Source organism: Pipistrellus hanaki, assembly GCF_964339955.1.
Source record: "Pipistrellus hanaki genome assembly, chromosome: 14".
In the NCBI taxonomy this organism is placed as follows: Eukaryota; Metazoa; Chordata; class Mammalia; order Chiroptera; family Vespertilionidae; genus Pipistrellus; species Pipistrellus hanaki.
In genome coordinates this window covers 33,660,088-33,678,755 of record NC_140516.1, presented here as the reverse complement: position 1 = coordinate 33,678,755, position 18,668 = coordinate 33,660,088, and the positions used below count along the sequence as shown (strand labels likewise).

At 39.5% G+C, this 18,668-nt stretch overlaps 1 protein-coding gene across 1 annotated transcript in view; it reads left to right on the top strand.

Annotated features, from left to right (window-relative positions):
* The window catches only part of MYOF (myoferlin), a 128,913-nt gene that overhangs the window by 58,283 nt on the left and 51,962 nt on the right, over positions 1-18,668 (top strand). Inside the window, exons 16-25 of the mRNA XM_084904310.1 lie at positions 1,165-1,247; positions 3,801-3,839; positions 5,110-5,234; positions 6,292-6,408; positions 8,878-9,055; positions 10,476-10,600; positions 12,686-12,792; positions 15,164-15,356; positions 16,472-16,627; positions 18,155-18,286. Coding sequence (XP_084760436.1) covers positions 1,165-1,247; positions 3,801-3,839; positions 5,110-5,234; positions 6,292-6,408; positions 8,878-9,055; positions 10,476-10,600; positions 12,686-12,792; positions 15,164-15,356; positions 16,472-16,627; positions 18,155-18,286 — 1,255 coding nt within the window. The remainder of the gene's footprint in view (positions 1-1,164; positions 1,248-3,800; positions 3,840-5,109; positions 5,235-6,291; positions 6,409-8,877; positions 9,056-10,475; positions 10,601-12,685; positions 12,793-15,163; positions 15,357-16,471; positions 16,628-18,154; positions 18,287-18,668) is intronic.

Sequence of the window (18,668 nt, the reverse complement as noted above, 5' to 3'; positions counted from 1 at the left end):
ATGATGTTTGCTACTGTTTTTTGAGCACCACTAAGTGCCAGGTGCTGTGCCTCATGCCTTCCTGACATTATTCCATTTAGTCTTCAGAATAGTGGGGTGAAAGTAGGTTTACAGCTGTGAGCGCACAAAACACAGAATTTATTCTTGTATTATTATTTATTAATTATTGTGTTATTTTCCATACTATTGTGTTATTTTCCAGACCTACTTTTACCCGACCCTGTATATTATATATAATAATACTATAGTATATAGTATTATGTTGTAGAATAATATTTCCTCAAAATACTAAGCCTTTCCTCTCTCCCATGAAGGCTTAATCTTCAGAGTGGGTATGCCACTAAATGGTATAAAGAAGAGGAAGAATTAAAGAGAGGATGTTATTAATATAAACCTTATTTTTTACACCTACTATGTGCTTGACCAGAGAGCATTTCATGAGTTAGGCTCACAGACTAAGGTACTCATGGAAAGATACACAAAGTTGTATATACTTATAGTGGACAAATTTGTCCCTTACCATATAGATACTAAGATTTAGGTTATAGGCAAACAACTGTGGTCTGAAAAATAGTATCTATCACACAGTAGTGCTCAGTAAGTATTTGAATCAAATTGAAAAGGAAATTTTCTCCCTATGAAGGACCCTTAGATATAGCCCATTGTAGTTATTAAACCAGCATAATAATTAGTATGAACATGATAAAATAAGCATGTACTTATTCTATGTAATATGATTACATTACACTCCTTATGCAATGTGCCTATTAATTGGTTCATTCCTTTTATGACAATAGTATTGAGTGTGGCCATATGCAAATCTCATGACTTTTGTAAAAATCTCAGTTTCCATAAATGAAATGAGTTGTCCAACTAGATCAGTGTTTCTTAAAGGATGGTTGGAGGGCCATTTGCATCAGAATGAATTAGGAAATATACTTATTATTAATGCAGACTTGTTCATCACCCCTACTTTTAGTGAATCAAAAGCTTGAATAGGAGATGAGAGTGGGGGGTTTCAAGTGACATTTTGAAAGTACAGTAATGCTGAAGCCCACTGGACAATGATTTCTGAGGTTTAGGGTCTTTTCCAGCTCTATCTTATTATTGTTGAAATGAAGATACATCCTTATAGTGAAGGCCTTACCCTGTTTTTTTACACAGGGATCGTCTTACCAAAAATGATGTAGTTGGAACAACATATCTTCATCTTTCTAAAATCGCTGCCTCCGGTGGGGAAGTGGAAGGTAAGTCACACAACAGAGCTGGAATAAGACAAGCTGCAGAACTTTTGAAGGAATGAGCTGGGATAGCCCCATGACAATGGACTTGGTTTCTTAAAAGCTAAATGTGATGAGCCTAGTGAACCATTTCAGGGATGTTCTGGTGATGACCAGAAAACAACTAATTTGTCATTAGTACTTGAGGCAACTAACAGTTGGAAGATTTTAGCTTTCTTGCTCCCATCCAAAAATTCGTTCCCAGGAGCTGTTTTATAAATGTTGAGCGTCAATACAGAGTGCTTAGCACCTTATTTTTTTTTATATTGGCATTGAAACAATTTCACCAAAATATAAATTATATTCCCTTTCTTAACTGATTTCCTTGGCAGGAACCCGGAGGCCAGACAGCAACGAACCATGTAATCTTTGCTCCCTAAGATCATGTGTATTTTGTTTTCATGCATTTTGTGCAACAGGCATTAATAACCACTACACTTTCCTTTTTGATGTTTTCCATACTGAGAATTAATTGCATATATCTGGCATTATGGTTCTGTGTATATGTCAGAAATAATAAGAAATGAAGGAGAAAAATTAACATGGTAAGGTAAAATATTTAGTGTTAAGCAATAATAACAGCAGCTTATTTTTTGTTGTCTAAATACAATAACGAAAATTCTTTATATATATATATATATATATATATATATATATATATATATATATATATATATATAATTGATTTTTCACAGAGATGAAGAGAGAGGGATAGAAAGTTAGAAACATCGATGAGAGGGAATCATCGATCAGCTGCCTCTTGCACACCCCCTACTGGGGATGTGCCCGCAACCAAGGTACATGCCCTTGCCTGGAATCGAACCCGGGACCTTTCAGTCCGCAGGCCGACGCTCTATCCACTGAGCCAAACCGGTCCCGGCCAATAAAGAAAATTCTTATAATTGCTAATAGGTTCAACATATTGAGTAAAGTGAGAGAATTTGAGATAAGATTTTGTCTTGAAAAACCCAAGGTGCCTCTCATGTTGTTCAAAAGAGGACCTACCGAAACCGATTTGGCTCAGTGGTAGAGCATCGGTCTGCGGACTGAAATGTCCCGGGTTTGATTCCGGTCAAGGGCATGTACCTTGGTTGCGGGCACATCCCCGGTAGGGGGTGTGCAAGAGGCAGCTGGTCGATGTTCCTCTCTCATCGATGTTTCTAGCTCTCTATCTCTCTCCCTTCCTCTCTGTAAAAAATCAATAAAATATATTTAAAAAAAGAGAGAGAGAGGACCTTATAGGTTTGTGAGTTGATTTTTTTTAATGTTAATTCAAACAATATATAGCATGAATAAGAATCTGGAAGATAATAGAGATATAGTAAAGAAGCTATAGATTTCCTTTCTCAAGAAGGAAAAATAGGGCAATTAGAAATTCTGAAAAAAAAAACTAAACAAAGTAGATATAGTTCATATAATGAAGTCCAAATATTGTAGGCAAATGGTAGGAGGTAGGGAAGAGATTTCATTGGAATGTTCTCTGCTGAGTGGCATGCTGGCTGGAACAGCGGGTGACAAAGGAAATGTAATTACTCTTTCCTTTTCTCTGCAGAGAACAATATTTATATGGCTGTTATAATGTAAACATTATTTGTTGGTTTTTTATTTTTTATTAAGTTGGTAGTCAAAGCTCTAAGCAGAATGTAAATTTCATCACCCATGGCAATGTAAAAGTGAAAGCACAGAGAACAGAGATTAGAAGGAAGGGGAGTGGAGGGAAAAGTAGATGGGCTACTCGCCTCTTATCAAGTGAGGAATCCAGATATAAAGACTGGGTGAATCATTGGTTCGATAAAGATTGGTTAAGAACTAGGTTAAATCTATTGGTTAAAGGTAACCAAAGGAGTAATTTAAAATCATGCTGTACCTATATGGAGGGAAGGTAAATATTATTAAATTCATTTTTCATAAGCAAGAAGTTATTAAGTAATCACCTAAAGATAATTATTCAAGAAATATTAAAACGAGCCTTTTTCATAGCCATATGGTGGTAAAAGCCATCATCCATAAAAACAGAAATTGTTAGTTTCAGCCCATCTCTGAGGTCTTCTCTCCCTGCAGGTCCTTCTGTTACAGGGTCTCTAAATAACAATGAGCAGCACGCATCTCCCCCAAAGAAACAAACAACGTGCCACAAACTACAGGCCTAAGACCACATGAACTTGAATTTTCTAGCCTTGATCTAAACTAAGCAAGACCTAAAACAAGCAAACGTTTTATTAAAAACACGAAATGTCTGTAGCATCACCAGGCTTCCTTTGGTGGCCAGAAGCTGACCCTTCTCAGGTGCTTGGTGGCCCTGGGACTGGAGAGATTGGGTTATTTCACGTTGTCAAGTGTTGAGCCATTTTGCATTTAACCAGTGATATTTGTACTAATTACAATAGGGTCGTGTGGCTTGGGTCTGAATTTGGGATTTTTCTGGTGTTGCTTGGGGCTGGATTTGGTTAACGTTCCAATGTCTCTTTTATAATGCTGTGTTTCTCATGTTGTTTAACCAATTGTATTTTTACTATGTAGATTTCTCATCTTATGGATCTGGGGCTGCAACATATACAGGTTTATGCTTTGTAATTTTGCTATCTTCTAGAGCTTCCTATTTACTAATATCATTTGATTGCCTTTAAACCCCCCCCCCCCTTTTTTTTAACAACATTTTGCTGTCTTAGAAATAATTTTTGTGTTAGTGCTGCATAGTTGTCCTTCATGGCTTAGCTTAAAACAGATGTGCAAGCAAGCACTGCTCCATGTCTCATGTTTTCACCTAGATGCAAACTATCCTATTGGCTTCATTGTGAATAACTGTTTGTGAGACATAACACTTTTTTGTTAATGTTGTTTGTTTCATACATAGAGATATGGGGCACTAAATCAGTTGTTCAAAATGTATGAAATGACTTTCCCCCACTTTCAACATGGATTTCTAGGTTGGAAGATACTGTTTTCCGCTTTATATCTTGAAGGTCTTCATCTCCCAAACATGAGGGGCCATAACCTGTCCTTTGGTTTGCACAGCTCTCACCATTCATTGCAAGTTTGCTCAGTGCTCTCTCACTTGACCATCACAACTCCTCTAGGGCAGATGTTGTTCCCCCAAAAGATGAGGGCGCTGAGGTTCAGATAGGTTTGTCATCCATCAAACCCAACTCTTACATTTCCCCACAATCTCCCTTTGACCTTGCTAATTCCTAAAATCGCCCTCAGTGCCCCTCATTGGTGAATACTCTTGCTAAGACCAGCTAGCGGACCTAAGGAGCATATCGTTTGTTCATCAGAGACAGAATGTAGTGAGTGGGTACTTCATGCTATTTAATGAATATCATATGGTTTTATCACCACAGGCAGGCAGTTTATTATTACATATAAAATTTTTAAATCTCATATATTTTAACTTGAGACTAAATCATATTTTTTTTTGGAACAAAGTTAATCTGATAGATATCATTTAAATGACTTCCCAAAACAATATACTCTTTACCCCAATTGCCAATGACATGTTTAACATGATGCCAATTTTAAACTTACCAAAAAATGTGAAGATCATCTTGAAAGCCTTATTATTCTTTCATTTGAATAACATTATCTTTTTTTAAGAATAACGTGTTTACTTGAATTACCTCAAAATGTTTTTATTTAACCTTTTATAGCAATAAGGAAAGGGAAACTGGCAAGTCTCACAAGTACTTATAATTTCCACTAATACAACTAACTCGCAAAAATGGAGAAAAACTAATAACTAATATTTATTTCAACCAACTAATAACTAATATTTATTTCAACAGAGCAAATGTTTAAAAGCCTAAAAGTTAATGATGATATTATCTCTCAGCAAATACAGGAGAAACAGAGGTGGGCTTTATTCCAACATTTGGACCTTGTTACCTGAACCTTTATGGAAGCCCCAGAGAATACACAGGATTCCCAGACCCCTATGATGAGCTAAATACTGGAAAGGTTGGTTTCTCAATTAAGGTTTGTTATTGATGAACACTGTTAATGAGATTCCTTCTTGTAATGGTTGTAATTAAGTCTCATATTTAGGGGACCTCTCCCCATACACACACACATAGACCTACCACATAACTGATCGAGTATTGAAGGATAGACATCTCATGCTCATGTCTTAGAATGCAAGAGTAGAAAAGGACTCTGGAGGTCTGCTTTGGTAATTGTCAGTATATTGCATGGCTATTCCCTAATCTTAGGACAGATGTTAAGAATCAATGCTGGATTTCTTTGCTAATCAGCAAATGTGTTGCCTCAGAATTCTGTTCAGCACCATGTTCTAAGAATTTACCAAATGATTGGAGGTGACATGCCTGGTCCAACCTCTTTGCTGTCTCTGGCCTGATCCAACTTCTTTATTTTGAAGGCGAGGACATGGAGTTCCAGATATGATAAGTGATCTTTCTATTACATTAGAAACCCAAGTAATATCTTTTAGTTAGTTCCCCAAACCCAGAAAGGGACAAAGATGGAAAGAAAAAAGCCCTCGAAGGAGGAGGGTAGAGATTTCTCTTCCTCTCAGAAGATTCTCTTGCCAACACAGCCAAGCATAGTGGATATCTGATATCCATCCTCACACTCAGCTGCACAGAACATCTTCCTTCTTTACTTTCTCACTACTCCGGGACTTGCCCTGGTTGCCAACATGGCAGCCTTCCTATTCTGTGAAGAGGAAAAAAATTACTGTAGGTAAATGCAGAGCTGCTCTGCTGAAGTGGGGTGAGGGAGACTGTGAGTCCCTTCTACTGCCACTCCCCCCATCTCATCATGGCTAAGATCTCTTTCAGCCAGGCTCCCCTGTCTCTCTCTGGATTGCCACCAGAAGTCTCGTTTCTTTTTTTAAATACCAAAGATTTAAATCCTGCTGAGAGAGTTACTGATTCATTTTGGAAATTAGGGCTTTGGAAGGAGAAACTTTTTGTAATTGGATTAACCAGAGTAGAGAGACCATTGTTTCTGCTGTTGTTCATGCCTGGAGGAATAATCCTGTGTTGTTGCCTTTCAGGGAGAAGGAGTTGCCTACAGAGGTAGAATCTTGGTTGAACTGTGCACTCTTCTTGAAAAGACACCACCAGAGAAAAGGCTTCAGTCCATTTCCAGTGATGACCTGCTGGTTGTTGAGGTAAGTGTTGGAGTGTGGATAATGCTTAGTACAGAGAAGGGTGTTGTAGAGGATTGGTGGTGGGATGGCTAGTACTGGTCTATCTGAACAAATGGGCCTGAAGGGGACATCCAGGAACTGAAGGTGGAGTCATAGCAAGTGCCCTTCAATGCCCTCTTGACTTGTCTACAACAGCCCAATGGGGGTGATGAGATTTGTTTTATCACCAGTTGTCAGTCATATTTAGTAAGCAGACCAAGATGACAAGTTGGGCAATTTTCTTTGACATACAGTCTCCTTGACCCTAATAGGTAATGATGCTATCCCAAATAATGCATTCATTTAAGCTGTATCCAATCAAAAAATTTCCTGGCCTACCTTCTACATCTGCTCTATAAGAGCCTTTCCCTTTGCACCTGTCAGTGGTCTGGTTTGTTGCTGTGTTTAATGGGTACAGAGTTTTAGTTTTCTAAATGGAAAAGAGTTCTATGGATAGATAGGGGATAATTTTAGCACAAAAATTTGAGTGTTTAATGTCACTGAATTGTACATTTAAAAATAGCTAAGATGAATGAATTTTACATTGTGTGTTTTACCAAACAAAAAAATTTCAAAACAGTTATCTGAGTACTTCTCTAAATGAATGACCACATTCTTGCATCATACAAGCCAGAAGACCCAACCATGATTGTGATTCATTTTATAGAATAAAGGTAATGGTATAGATGAATTAGGAAAGAAAGAAAAATCAGTTGGTAAATACCCTACAGGGATCAAGTAATTTTTATTTGCTTCGTAGTGGTGAAAGATATCACTACTGCTTAAATTGTGGTATACAAATTGGTAGCAAGGTAGAAATGGGGAAGAAATCAAATACAACACTAAAAAGTCATCATATGTTCAAGTTTAATAGTCATGTAGTCTCCAACTCTCAAATTGAAGGACTACAGAGCTGGAAATTCTAAACTTGAGAGGCTTTTGAGCTAAACTTGCTATGGTGAGAAATTTGTCATGTAATTTGAATACTGGCATTTGTGTGTCTCACAAGTTCACCAATGGAACACGTAGCTAATATGGCTGCACTATAGTAACCACTGATGTTCTCACCCCCACACTGGGCCACTGTATACAGAGACTGGGTATCTACATGGATCCAGAACAAATTCTAGATGTGGATAGTATTAAATAATCAAATATAGCAAATTAAACCATTGCATGGCTCAGTTTGACTGAAGTTTGCCCAGATAAGTAGGGATGTGATCCATGAAGGAGAGAAGCAATCTGAACAGGATCTGGGACAGGATGTGGATTCAAGAGACTTTTGAGGCCCACGTGAAGGAAAACCTCAAGGACTCCTGGTCATTTCTGCTAGGCCTGTGGTTGGCAAACTGTGGCTCGTGAGCCACATGTGGCTCTTTGGCCCCTTGAGTGTGTCTCTTCCACCAAATACCACGGCCTGGGCAAGTCTATTTTGAAGAAGTAGCATTAGAAGAAGTTTAAGTTTAAAAAATTTGGCTCTCAAAAGAAATTTCACTTGTTGTACTATTGATATTTGGCTCTGTTGACTAAAGAGTTTGCCGACCACTGTGCTAGGCTGATAGATACTCAATGTGATTATTCATTATTGGCCCTATGTTCAACTCCCTCACACACACACTCAGTAAAACAAAACAAAAGAAAGAAAGAAAGAAGGAAACAATGTTTGATTTCTATTTCAGAAAAAAAAGTTCACTTCATTTCATTTATTTTTTAATATTTTTTTATTGATTTTAAGAGAGAGGGATAAAGAGATAGAAATATTAATGGGAGAGAAACATCATTGATTAGCTGCCTTCTGCTCATCCCCTACTGGGGATCGAGCCCCAAACCCGGCATGTGTGAACTGTGATCTGGTTCATGGGTCGATGCTCAATTGCTGAGTCAATTGCTGGACTAATTTCACTTTTTTTAAAATTTGACATTAAAAGTTTTTATTGTCTCTGATTAGAAAACTAGTACTTAAACAATTCAAACAATTAAAATATATGTTAGAAAGTAAAGAAAGTTTAACCATAAAGTTCCCCAACATATCTGTTAACAATTTGATTTATATTATTCCAGACTTTCTTCATGCATATGCCAATATTAAAATGTATATTTAATAGGTTCACTTTTAATTACCCTTTTTCCATGATTGCACATGTCAATCTATGTAAATATTTTATGAACTTTTATTCATTTATATAAGGCAACATTTGTTTATCCAAAGACCTATTAATAGATATTTGTATGGTTTTCATTTTTATCTCTATTTCAATCAGTGCAGCAATGAACTTTCTATATATGCCTTCTTTTATGAGTACAAGGGAAACTGCTAGATTCAAGGACATTCTTCACTGGCCTTTAATTCAACACTAATTATTAGGTTCCAAATTATATTTTCTAGAAATCTACATGTAAATTAGAGCAAGAGCCATTTCACTGAGCCTTATGTCTGCTCATACTTTATAGAAATATCAGCGAAGGCGAAAGTACAGCCTGTCTGCTGTGTTCCATTCGGCCACCATGTTGCAAGACGTTGGCGAGGCCATTCAGTTTGAAGTCAGCATTGGGAACTATGGCAACAAGTTTGACTCAACCTGTAAGCCTTTGGCATCAACCACTCAGTACAGCCGTGCCATATTTGATGGTAAGACTGACGTTCTCTCCTGTGCGCGTGCAGAGTGGGGGCACCACAGGGCAAGAAGCATGCAGCGTGTTCTCCGTCTGGCAGCCGTTACCTCCAGTAGATGCTTAGTGGGAAGGAAAAGGTTGAATGGGGAGGAGAGGTGGCTGGAGTTCAGGCACCTGTAAGACTAGTCAAACCAAAGAAGCTGGGGCCCTGTGCTGAGCCCCTTTACCCTATCCCATGCCCAGATTTTACACTGGCTTCGTTTTGTAAAGTCACAAGTTGGCCACTTGTTGATCACTGAGCTCCCTGAAAACATCTCCTGCTTATTTTCACCTGCCGGCTCCCAGTCTCTCTTAGATTGAATAGTTGAAGTGGGACTCTTGCTTGGAGCCGGGAAAATCAAGCTTCTGGTCTTTGCTCGGTCACTCACCAGCACTATGACCTTAGCCACATCACTGAATTTAGTTTCTTCATCTTCTTCAGGGATGCTGTGCGGATTAAGTAGCTCTACTTACACAACAATGGATGAGAAACAGTACCTGCTTTTAAGGAACTTACATTCTAGTATATAAAATAAATCATAATAAGAAGGCAGAGTGTGAGAATGTCCTAATAAAGATATTGACAAGTGATTTAAGAACAGAGAGAAATGAGGGAGAAATTCTGATAAAATGTTCCAACAGATTCATATCGTTTTTACCTAATTTTTGAAGAAGCAACATTAAAATATAAAATGTGCTAGAAACTTGGCTAATAATTCTAAGTAATACCAAACCCGATATATCTAGCTAAGTCTTTTTAAAAACAGAAAGTTCTTTTTGGTTGCCCCACTTCTAACAAGAATATTCATTTAGAAGAGCAGTTTTCAGGGTCAAACACATTCAGTCTAATCACCTGTGCTCTCTATAGTGTCTGCTACTGTGTTATGTAATCATCTCTGATGTTCAGGTACATGACCCCAAACCACTAAAAATCCTAAAGATTGCTATGTTTGGTTTACTAGGGCATTTTAGAGAATTTTTCAAAACAGGCTGAGTAAATAAGAACTTTTTGTCTATCCCTCAGTTGCTTAATTGAATAAAATTAAAGAATCCTACTACCTAGATCATTTCCTAAGCAAGCAACTAAACAATATCCCAGTTTGCACATCTCTCTCTCTTTTTTTTTTAATTGATTTTTTATAGAGAGGAAGGGAGAGAGATAGAAAGTTAGAAACATCGATGAGAGAGAAACATCGATCAGCTGCGTCTTGCATACCCCACATTGGGGATGTGCCCGCAACCAAAGTACATGCCCTTGACCTGAATCGAACCTGGGACCCTTCAGTCTGCAGGCTGATGCTCTATCCACTAAGCCAAACCAGTTTTGGCTGCACATCTCTTTAATAAGCATGCTGCTTATGTGTACAATGTCACTGATCCTCAATGTTCTACACCAGGGAACTACTATTATTACCTGCCTTGGGCCCACACAAAGCCAGTTGTTACTCTGACTTCATATTGGGAGGATATTAGTCATCGCCTGGATGCAGTCAACACTCTCTTAGTCATGGCAGAACGGCTGGTAAGTTTATCTCTTCTACATTTTCTTTTCATGAGACAGAATTAGGTATTAGTAAAGATACAGGCTAGGCCACTCTAACACAAGGCCTCAACATAGAGTGCTAAGCAAGATAAAAGCTGTTTCTTTAGTTACAGTTGAGATAGGTGATCCAAGGCTGGTATGGAGGTTCACTGGTGCTGGGGACCCAGGCTCTTTCCCTCTTGTTGCTCTACCATCACTAAGGAGTTGTCATTTGTTTTTGTGGAAGAGACAGCTCACTGTTAACACCTACCCTCCAGGCTGAGGAAGGAGAAAAGAGGGAGAGAAGATGACACAGTCTTTCCTTTGAAGGAAAAGACCCAGCAGTCACACAGTTGATTTATATCCACTTTCCACTGACCGGAATCCAGTCACATGATCACATCTTGCTGCAAGGGAGTTAGGAAATGCACTCTCATATCTGAGCTAGCATATGGCCAGATAAAACTGTCCTTATTGTGGGATAGGGAGAATGGATATTGAAGGTGAGGAGGCAAAACTCACATTTGTATGTGAATATGGTGTAGAGAATGGTTCATTCCAATAGAAATATGCAATCCTTAGAGTTTTGCTGTTAAAGTAGTAAAAATCTCTACTGTGGGAAGAGGTGGGATCAAAGGAACCAGAGCCTGACATTTTCCACTCTGGCTGTAGACCAGAGGAACCTTCCTTGTTTGGAGGTTGGGGGTTCACTGTGATAAAAGCTACATAATTGTAGTATCTGTAATTACACACCTAGTTGACATTGATTAGGAGAAAGGGAACATGGTTGAAATAAAGGTACTAGCCTTCCCTATTTATATATTTACAACTCCCTTCTCCAGCAGTGAGAAACTTGATTTTCATTATTCTCAATATAGTTACTCATTTATTTAATCCTAAAATCCAAAGATAAACCAAATGAAAAAAAAACTAATTAGAGTTTGATATGTTTATGATTTTTTCTTTCCTTTAAACAGAAGATATATAGTGAAGATATTGTGTTGAAAAGTTACTTTGGTTAGCTCAGTATAGTCATGTTATTCATCTGAAATATAATTCAGGTTCATTTGTTCCTGTTTAATATTCTATTTTAAGGTTCCTTCCCCCATCTTTGTTGGTTTTATTTTATTGCTATTTGAGTACATAATATATTTACATGGTATTGTTGACATAAGAAACATCCAAACCTGTAAGAATTTTTGAGTTTGTTTGAACCAAACTGATGACAATTGCTAAGAAGCAAAATATTAATGGATTGAGAAAATGTTCCAGAGAATGGTAGCTTTGTATCTTATTTTATACATAGAATAACAGGAGGAGACATAAATAGGGTTACATGAAATTCATTGGTGGTAGATTAAGGGGGCAGGAGAAGGCAAAGTGGGGAAATCTCTGGGATTTGGATAAAAAGTAAAATGGAAAGATGCTTCTTTCACATTGCTGAGTACAGGATAGTTAACAATAGCATTTACAGCACTAAGAGATGGCATGAAGCAAAGAAGATAATAGTGAGGAGTTCTGTGGTCTCCTGCCCTGGTGGGAGATTGTACCCTGAGGAGTCTGAGAAAAAAGGGATTACTCTGACATCCCAAATGTCTGATAGAGTAGATACAAAAAGGCAATAGTTAAGGTAAACATTGACTTTTGTCAAGGAAGATACCAGCCTAGGAAATGACAATCCACCATGACTTGCTTTTTAGTTAGGAAGTTTTCATTTCAGAGCATCCTGTGTATTTACTCTAGGTCTCTGAGTTTGTAAGACCGGCTCACTACACAGGCCTCCCCTGAGCTTGTCAGGTTTAGTATGTGGCCCCTTTTTTGTCCACAGTTTCAAGAGTCCAAAGCCATATGAAAAGGTCATCCTAGTACTTAAGCATATCAGTGTCGACTGCATTTTGAAGAAAAATAAATAGTGCTAGGCTATGGTGAGCATTATGAAAAGCAAAACAATAAATAAACAAACAAAAAAATCCCCGGTTTTTCTGTTATGTCTTTTATGTATTTTTTAAATTGAAAATTAAAGTTAAACTGCACTGCATATAATGGCATAATGCACAATTACCAACTATTTCCTCTCTTTCCCAGCAATCAAACATAGAGGCTCTAAAATCAGGGATACAGGGTAAAATTCCTGCAAACCAGTTGGCAGAAATATGGTTGAAGCTGATTGATGAAGTTATAGAAGACACAAGGTAAATTGATTTTGTGTATCTCAGAATTTCCAGACATGCTTCCCTCTCTTAAACTATACGACTAGAAGAGCCTCTAGAATTACCCTTAATGTTCGTTGGAAAAATAAATTTCAATTAGTCAGGCTTCTCAAAAGGCAAGTCCTGGGAGGAGTCTGAATCACCACAGGAAAAGCTCCATTTTCGGATTTGGTGCCAATTCTAAAGCAGGCCTGGAGGCTGAGGGAGGCAGAGGGAGCCTGAGAGAGACTGAGGGAGGCTGAGGGAGCCTGAGAGAGACTGAGGGAGGCTGAGGGAGGCTGGGGCCTGACTCCAGGAAGCACAGCCCAGCACAGCCTCAGGCGAGGAATGTGGGAGGGATCAGGGCTGTGCCTCTGCCTCCCACCAATCTCCCAGCTCCTACAGAGAGTGGGATCTGGGGACAGAGCATCAATTTTGCCATTCAGAACATCGTTTGCAATTTCAACACATTTTTCAGAAACAACTCTTTTACATGCTCATTTACTGGTTGCCTAGTGAACACTCTGGCCCTGCCTCCTTTAGGTAAAGTCAGTAACTTTGACGGGAGCCACATAACTTTTCATAACCGTGACTTGGGGAAACAGCTCAGACCTCAGGGTATTTGGAAATCAAAGGGGGAAGTGACTCATTCCAAACTCGTTTTAAATATTGGCTAATAAAGCAGTGGACTGGGAAGTTCCAAAAGAAAAGCATATTGAAAGTTCTCACAAGCAGCAGGAACCAGAGTCATCTTTTCCCTCCTCCCACCCCCAAACTCCAGTGCTCTAAGTCTCCCTGTCTTCTTGTGCCTTCTAGTGGTGTAACCAGGTAATTGACATGCAGCTAAGATCAAAGAACTGGCGGGTACTGGTTTATATTCAGAGAATTTTAATCTAGGTCCAAGAGATCATTTCTTCCAGTCTCCTTACTTTATAGATGAGAAAACAGCGGCCCAAGGAGGTGAAATGACGCATCTGATACCCAGAGTTGGGTTTATAAGTGCAACTCTTCTTGCTACGTGTTTCACACTGTTAGTATCTATTTATTGCAAGTCTCACATGTGACTTTTGAGCTAGCAGCTTCTGTATATATTTATGCATCAAAGAATCATTCCAGGGACTTAACCCTTCCAATGCATTGCCATAATTACTAATGCAACTACACAAATATTTTATTATGCTTTTCCTGTCAAAAATGCGAATGTGTAAGGTTTGCTGAGTGAAACACAGAAATATCTATGTTCACTATTCTTGAAGAATTTCTTTTTGAAGAATTAAATGCATGTGAACTATTCCTTGAAAAGATTTAAATTGGAATCGTTGAAACTTTATGTAACAGGAAATTGATGTTTATGGGAAGTCATGGTTGGATTTCCTTCATTTAAGAAACTGGGTGAAATTTAAATCAATGGAAATTCCAGGTAGAGACAATGTGAATAGAACTTCCTGGAATTGGTGACAGCTTTAACCTGTGTCCCTGCCAACTGCCATGTCTAGAGGGAAGCGCTGGCAAAAGATGACCTTTATGACCCCAGCTCAGCTATTCTTGACTTCTCATTTTTGAAGGAGAGCTTGGCCTACACAAGCGGTTCTTAACCTCTTGAGAGCTCCTGGGCCCCTTTGAGTTCCTGATGAGATGAAGATGATGATGGCAACATTATTTAGACTTTAATTTGTATCAGGCATTGCTCTCAATGCTCTCCATATATTAATTCATTTACTTCCCACACAATCCTAAAAGGTAGATATTCCCCCCCCCCCCCCACACACACACATTTGGAGATAGGAAGATAAGAGATCACAGAGCTTGTAAATGATGGAGCCAAGATTTATACCTAGGTAGCCTGCTCCAAAGCCCGTGTTCTCCCTCATTATAGTACACTGCATGCCAACACAAATGTACACTTTTCTTTATAGGTTCCAGGGGTTCACACACTTCCTCAGGCTCACCCACAGGTGACTTAGGGGTGTATGGACCCTAGTTAAAAACCTGTTGGCTAAATGGTCTCTAATCTCCCTTCTCCTTCATTTTGTGGTCTTATACAATGATATAGGAAAGAAAGGCCATTTCTCCAAACTGCTGCTGTGTTTCCATCTTCTTTCCAGTGATTCTATGGGCCTTGGGTTAAATCCAAGGAATCGCTTTGAAATTTTAATCCCCCTGTATTTCTCATGAGAGTGAGGAGAGACTTAACTGGAACATCTGATCTACCAATGCCATATACAATCTATTCAGCTAAAAGTCATTTTCTCATGCAGTTAGGAAAACGGTGTGATTTGAAAGATGGAAACCAAATATAAATGACTTTGACGGTTATGAAGCCTAAAAAGCTATTCTGCAAACTCTGTTTTGTTTTGTTGTTGTTGTTTTTTAGCTACACGTTGCCTCCAATGGAAGGAAACCCTAATGTCACAATGCTAGACACTCAGATCCAAAAGCTGCGGTCCAGGTCTCTCTCCCAGATTCAGGAGGCAGCTGTGAAGATGAGGTCTGAGGCCACAGACGTGGAGTCCACAGTGGGGGAAATTGAGGAATGGTTTTATAAACTAATGCAACTGACTGAAGAGGTAAAACTTTTAAACTGCACAAATGTCACTTTATATGGGAGAAGGATCCTATGGAATGGCATAGGATAGAGATGGTGGTAGGGAAACCTGGTGCATTGCCTTGGATTTTGGCCAGATCTGATGGATGATGAAATCAAGGAGTTGCTGGCCAAGATGCTAATGGGTAAAGAGATGGACATCATTGAAGTCAGGGCAGAAGAATTTTGAGTTGGTGGTCCTGGGAAGGTCTTCATAATGGACAAATCATTATCATAATCACAGAACAGAGAGTATTTCAAGTAGAGTGATAAAGTAGCAGATAAGGAGCAAATGCCACCTTTGGTTAGAATTAAGAAGAATTGACTTTGAATCTGGATCCACCATGTGTAAGCTTGGGCAAAGTATCCAAACTCTCTAAGCCTCAGTTTCCTTTCATGTAAAATGGAGGTAAATATAGTACTCACTTCACAGCACTGTTTCATAAAGACTAAAGAGGATGATGAGTGTCAAGGGCTTACCACGGTGGCAGGGCACACAGCAAGGGCTGGATAAATTCTGTGGGCTGAAAGCCCAAGGAACAGAGGACCCCTCCTACTGACCTTCACAGGTGGGGCAGGGGACTAATGTATTTGTAAATAGAAACACATTTGAAAATACACATGTGATTATGGGTAATTTTTATTTTCTACTGTTTATACTTCGGTGCTTTCAAATTTTCTATAGTGAACTTGTATTACCTTTATAATTTAAAAAAAAGTGGTTTTTAAAAACTAAATGAGTATTTCATATTGGAAAATATATGGAATTTGTAACCCTTTGACTACTGTTGGCGGCTTTGGACGAGATAAGAGGCGTATTTCCTAAAAGGCCTGTCGGAGCCCAGCGAGCAGGCGGGGCTTTGGGCAGGTGAAGCCCACTCTGCTTCCCGCGATGCTCTTTGGCCATCCACAGCCTCCCCCAGCCCTGTGGGCTCCCAGTGTGGCCCTAAAAGATGTGAGACTCGGGAATGTGGGCCAGACAACCCCTGGCCACAGTGTTTCTTTGCCAAGTGGAGCCCTGCAGGTCCAGCCTGCAAGTCCATGTGCATTTAGACTAATGCTAGCTTTGCTTCTTTTCCCGCCCACCCACGTGACCAGCCTCAGAACAGCGTGCCTGACATTATCATCTGGATGATCCGGGGAGAGAAAAGACTGGCCTATGCACGCATTCCCGCGCATCAGGTTTTGTACTCCACCAGAGGGGAGAATGCATCTGGGAAGTACTGTGGGAAGATCCAAACCATCTTTCTGAAGGTATGGCCTCCTCACTGTGTAATGTGAAACCCTTAAATGCAAAGCCCATATTCCCGAGAACGGGCTGCTTTACAGTTTGCCAGTCATTGCGTGGCTAGGGCACCGGTGATCAATTCCAGCCCATCCTGGCCCCTTCCTCTGGGGTGGGTAATCCCCAGAGAGCGGTCCAAGTTTTGTTGGCATTCAATCAAGGACTCTGGAGAGGACTTTGCAGCATTGATGTTCACATGGCATTGTGAATGCTTTGCTTTCTGGCATGAATTTTTCCACTGATTTCTAAAGCCTCATGCAAACCAATGCCTTTCTCCCCTTCCTTTCCAGGGAGTTGTTTGGGAGTAGAAAAAAGTATATATCGTATGGAATCTGTTCCCTAACTAAACGGGTTCTCAAATTGAAAATTTGGGAGAATTATTACTTTAGGGCAGGGGTTCTGGGTATTTTTTAGAGTCATGGACTCCTTTAAATATTTCATAAAAGCTGCTGGCCTTCTCCTCTAGAATAATTAACATCTCACGTTCATCCAGTATTTTGCATATGATTCAGAACCCAGGAGTGAGGGCTCTGGATTAAGACCTGCTCAGTGTGTGTATGTGGAGAACCAAAGGAGGCCCTGGGACCGGCAGACAGAGACCGGAATCGTTCTCAGTCGCATGTTTGACATTCCTCTCCATGGACTGAACCCGATGAGTTCTTTGGGTTTGCAGGGGAGGAATAAAGAGGAAGAAGAGGGGGGAAAAATTAAAAAAAAAAAAACAATCAGGGGAGAGTGTTCTCTTAAAACAAGGAGGAATCTGCTAACTTTTAATAAATGTGCTCATTGCTCTTTAGGGTGAAAATAGAACTGGAGTGATTATTTTCTCTCAAGTACCTCTTGGCGGGATAAATATTACTTAAGATAGAAGCACAATTATAATTGACCTCAGCAGTGGGCGGAAGCATACTGATTAATAAATAAAATTTCACAGCGGGGGAGAGAGGAGGCCCAGTGCTTTTCTCTGTGTTGGATTTTAGAACTCTGTGGATACACAGCAAAATGCTTTTAAGGGAATGTTTTATATACTTATTGATTTTGTTAATACTCATTATCCAGTTTAGGGAATTATATAATTCACTGGGGTTCTTCTTGATCTTGAGACTCCTTTCCACAAAAAGAATAATTTTACAAAAGTTGTTGAAGACCCCCAGAGAACTTTTGCTTATGTGGATTGTGACTATTAATATTTACTGTTATATACATTAAAAGTGAGCCATTTAAAAGTATTTATTAATTCATTTAAAAAGAATAATAATGGCCCCATTACATGTTAACACAAGTTGCATGTTTTTATCCAATATAACTGTACTTTCTTTAAAAATCAGAGAGCAACATGATACTGTTTTACGTGTTTTGAAATATTTTAACTGCGAAAACATAACATTTCCGGTGTGAGCAATGGTTGGATATTTGGCCTGCTTTTGGCTTCATGCTAATGTCACAGCCCATGCTGTGCCCACCCCTAATGTATCATGTCTTTGTGCATCTCACAGTACCCACAGGAGAAAAACAATGGGCCAAAGGTGCCTGTGGAGTTGCGAGTGAACATCTGGCTGGGCTTAAGTGCTGTTGAGAAGAAGTTCAATAGCTTCGCGGAGGGAACATTCACTGTTTACGCTGAAATGGTACATTTCACGTCATCACTCTCTTTTCCTCTTTGTGGGGGTACCTTTGCTTTCATCCTTAGGGGAAACACACATATTTGAAACCACCAACCTCATCACCACTGCCTAAAATCCCAGCCAAGGGACCCGACCTGAGGGAACAGGGAAAGATTGACTTGAGGTTTTATTGTCATCACGGGGACACAGACCGAGTGGTTCACACAAAGACAAACCAGAAGTGAGGGCACTGGACAGTGCAGACCCCGAGAAGCCTGCCTGGTCAGGAGCCTGTAAACCACAGGAGACTCCCTTCTCGCTGAGGGGAAGCCTCAGGGGGCGTTGCCTGAGACCAGAGGAAATGCTGCCCGAGTACTTACAAAAACAGAGATCATTTGTAAAACCT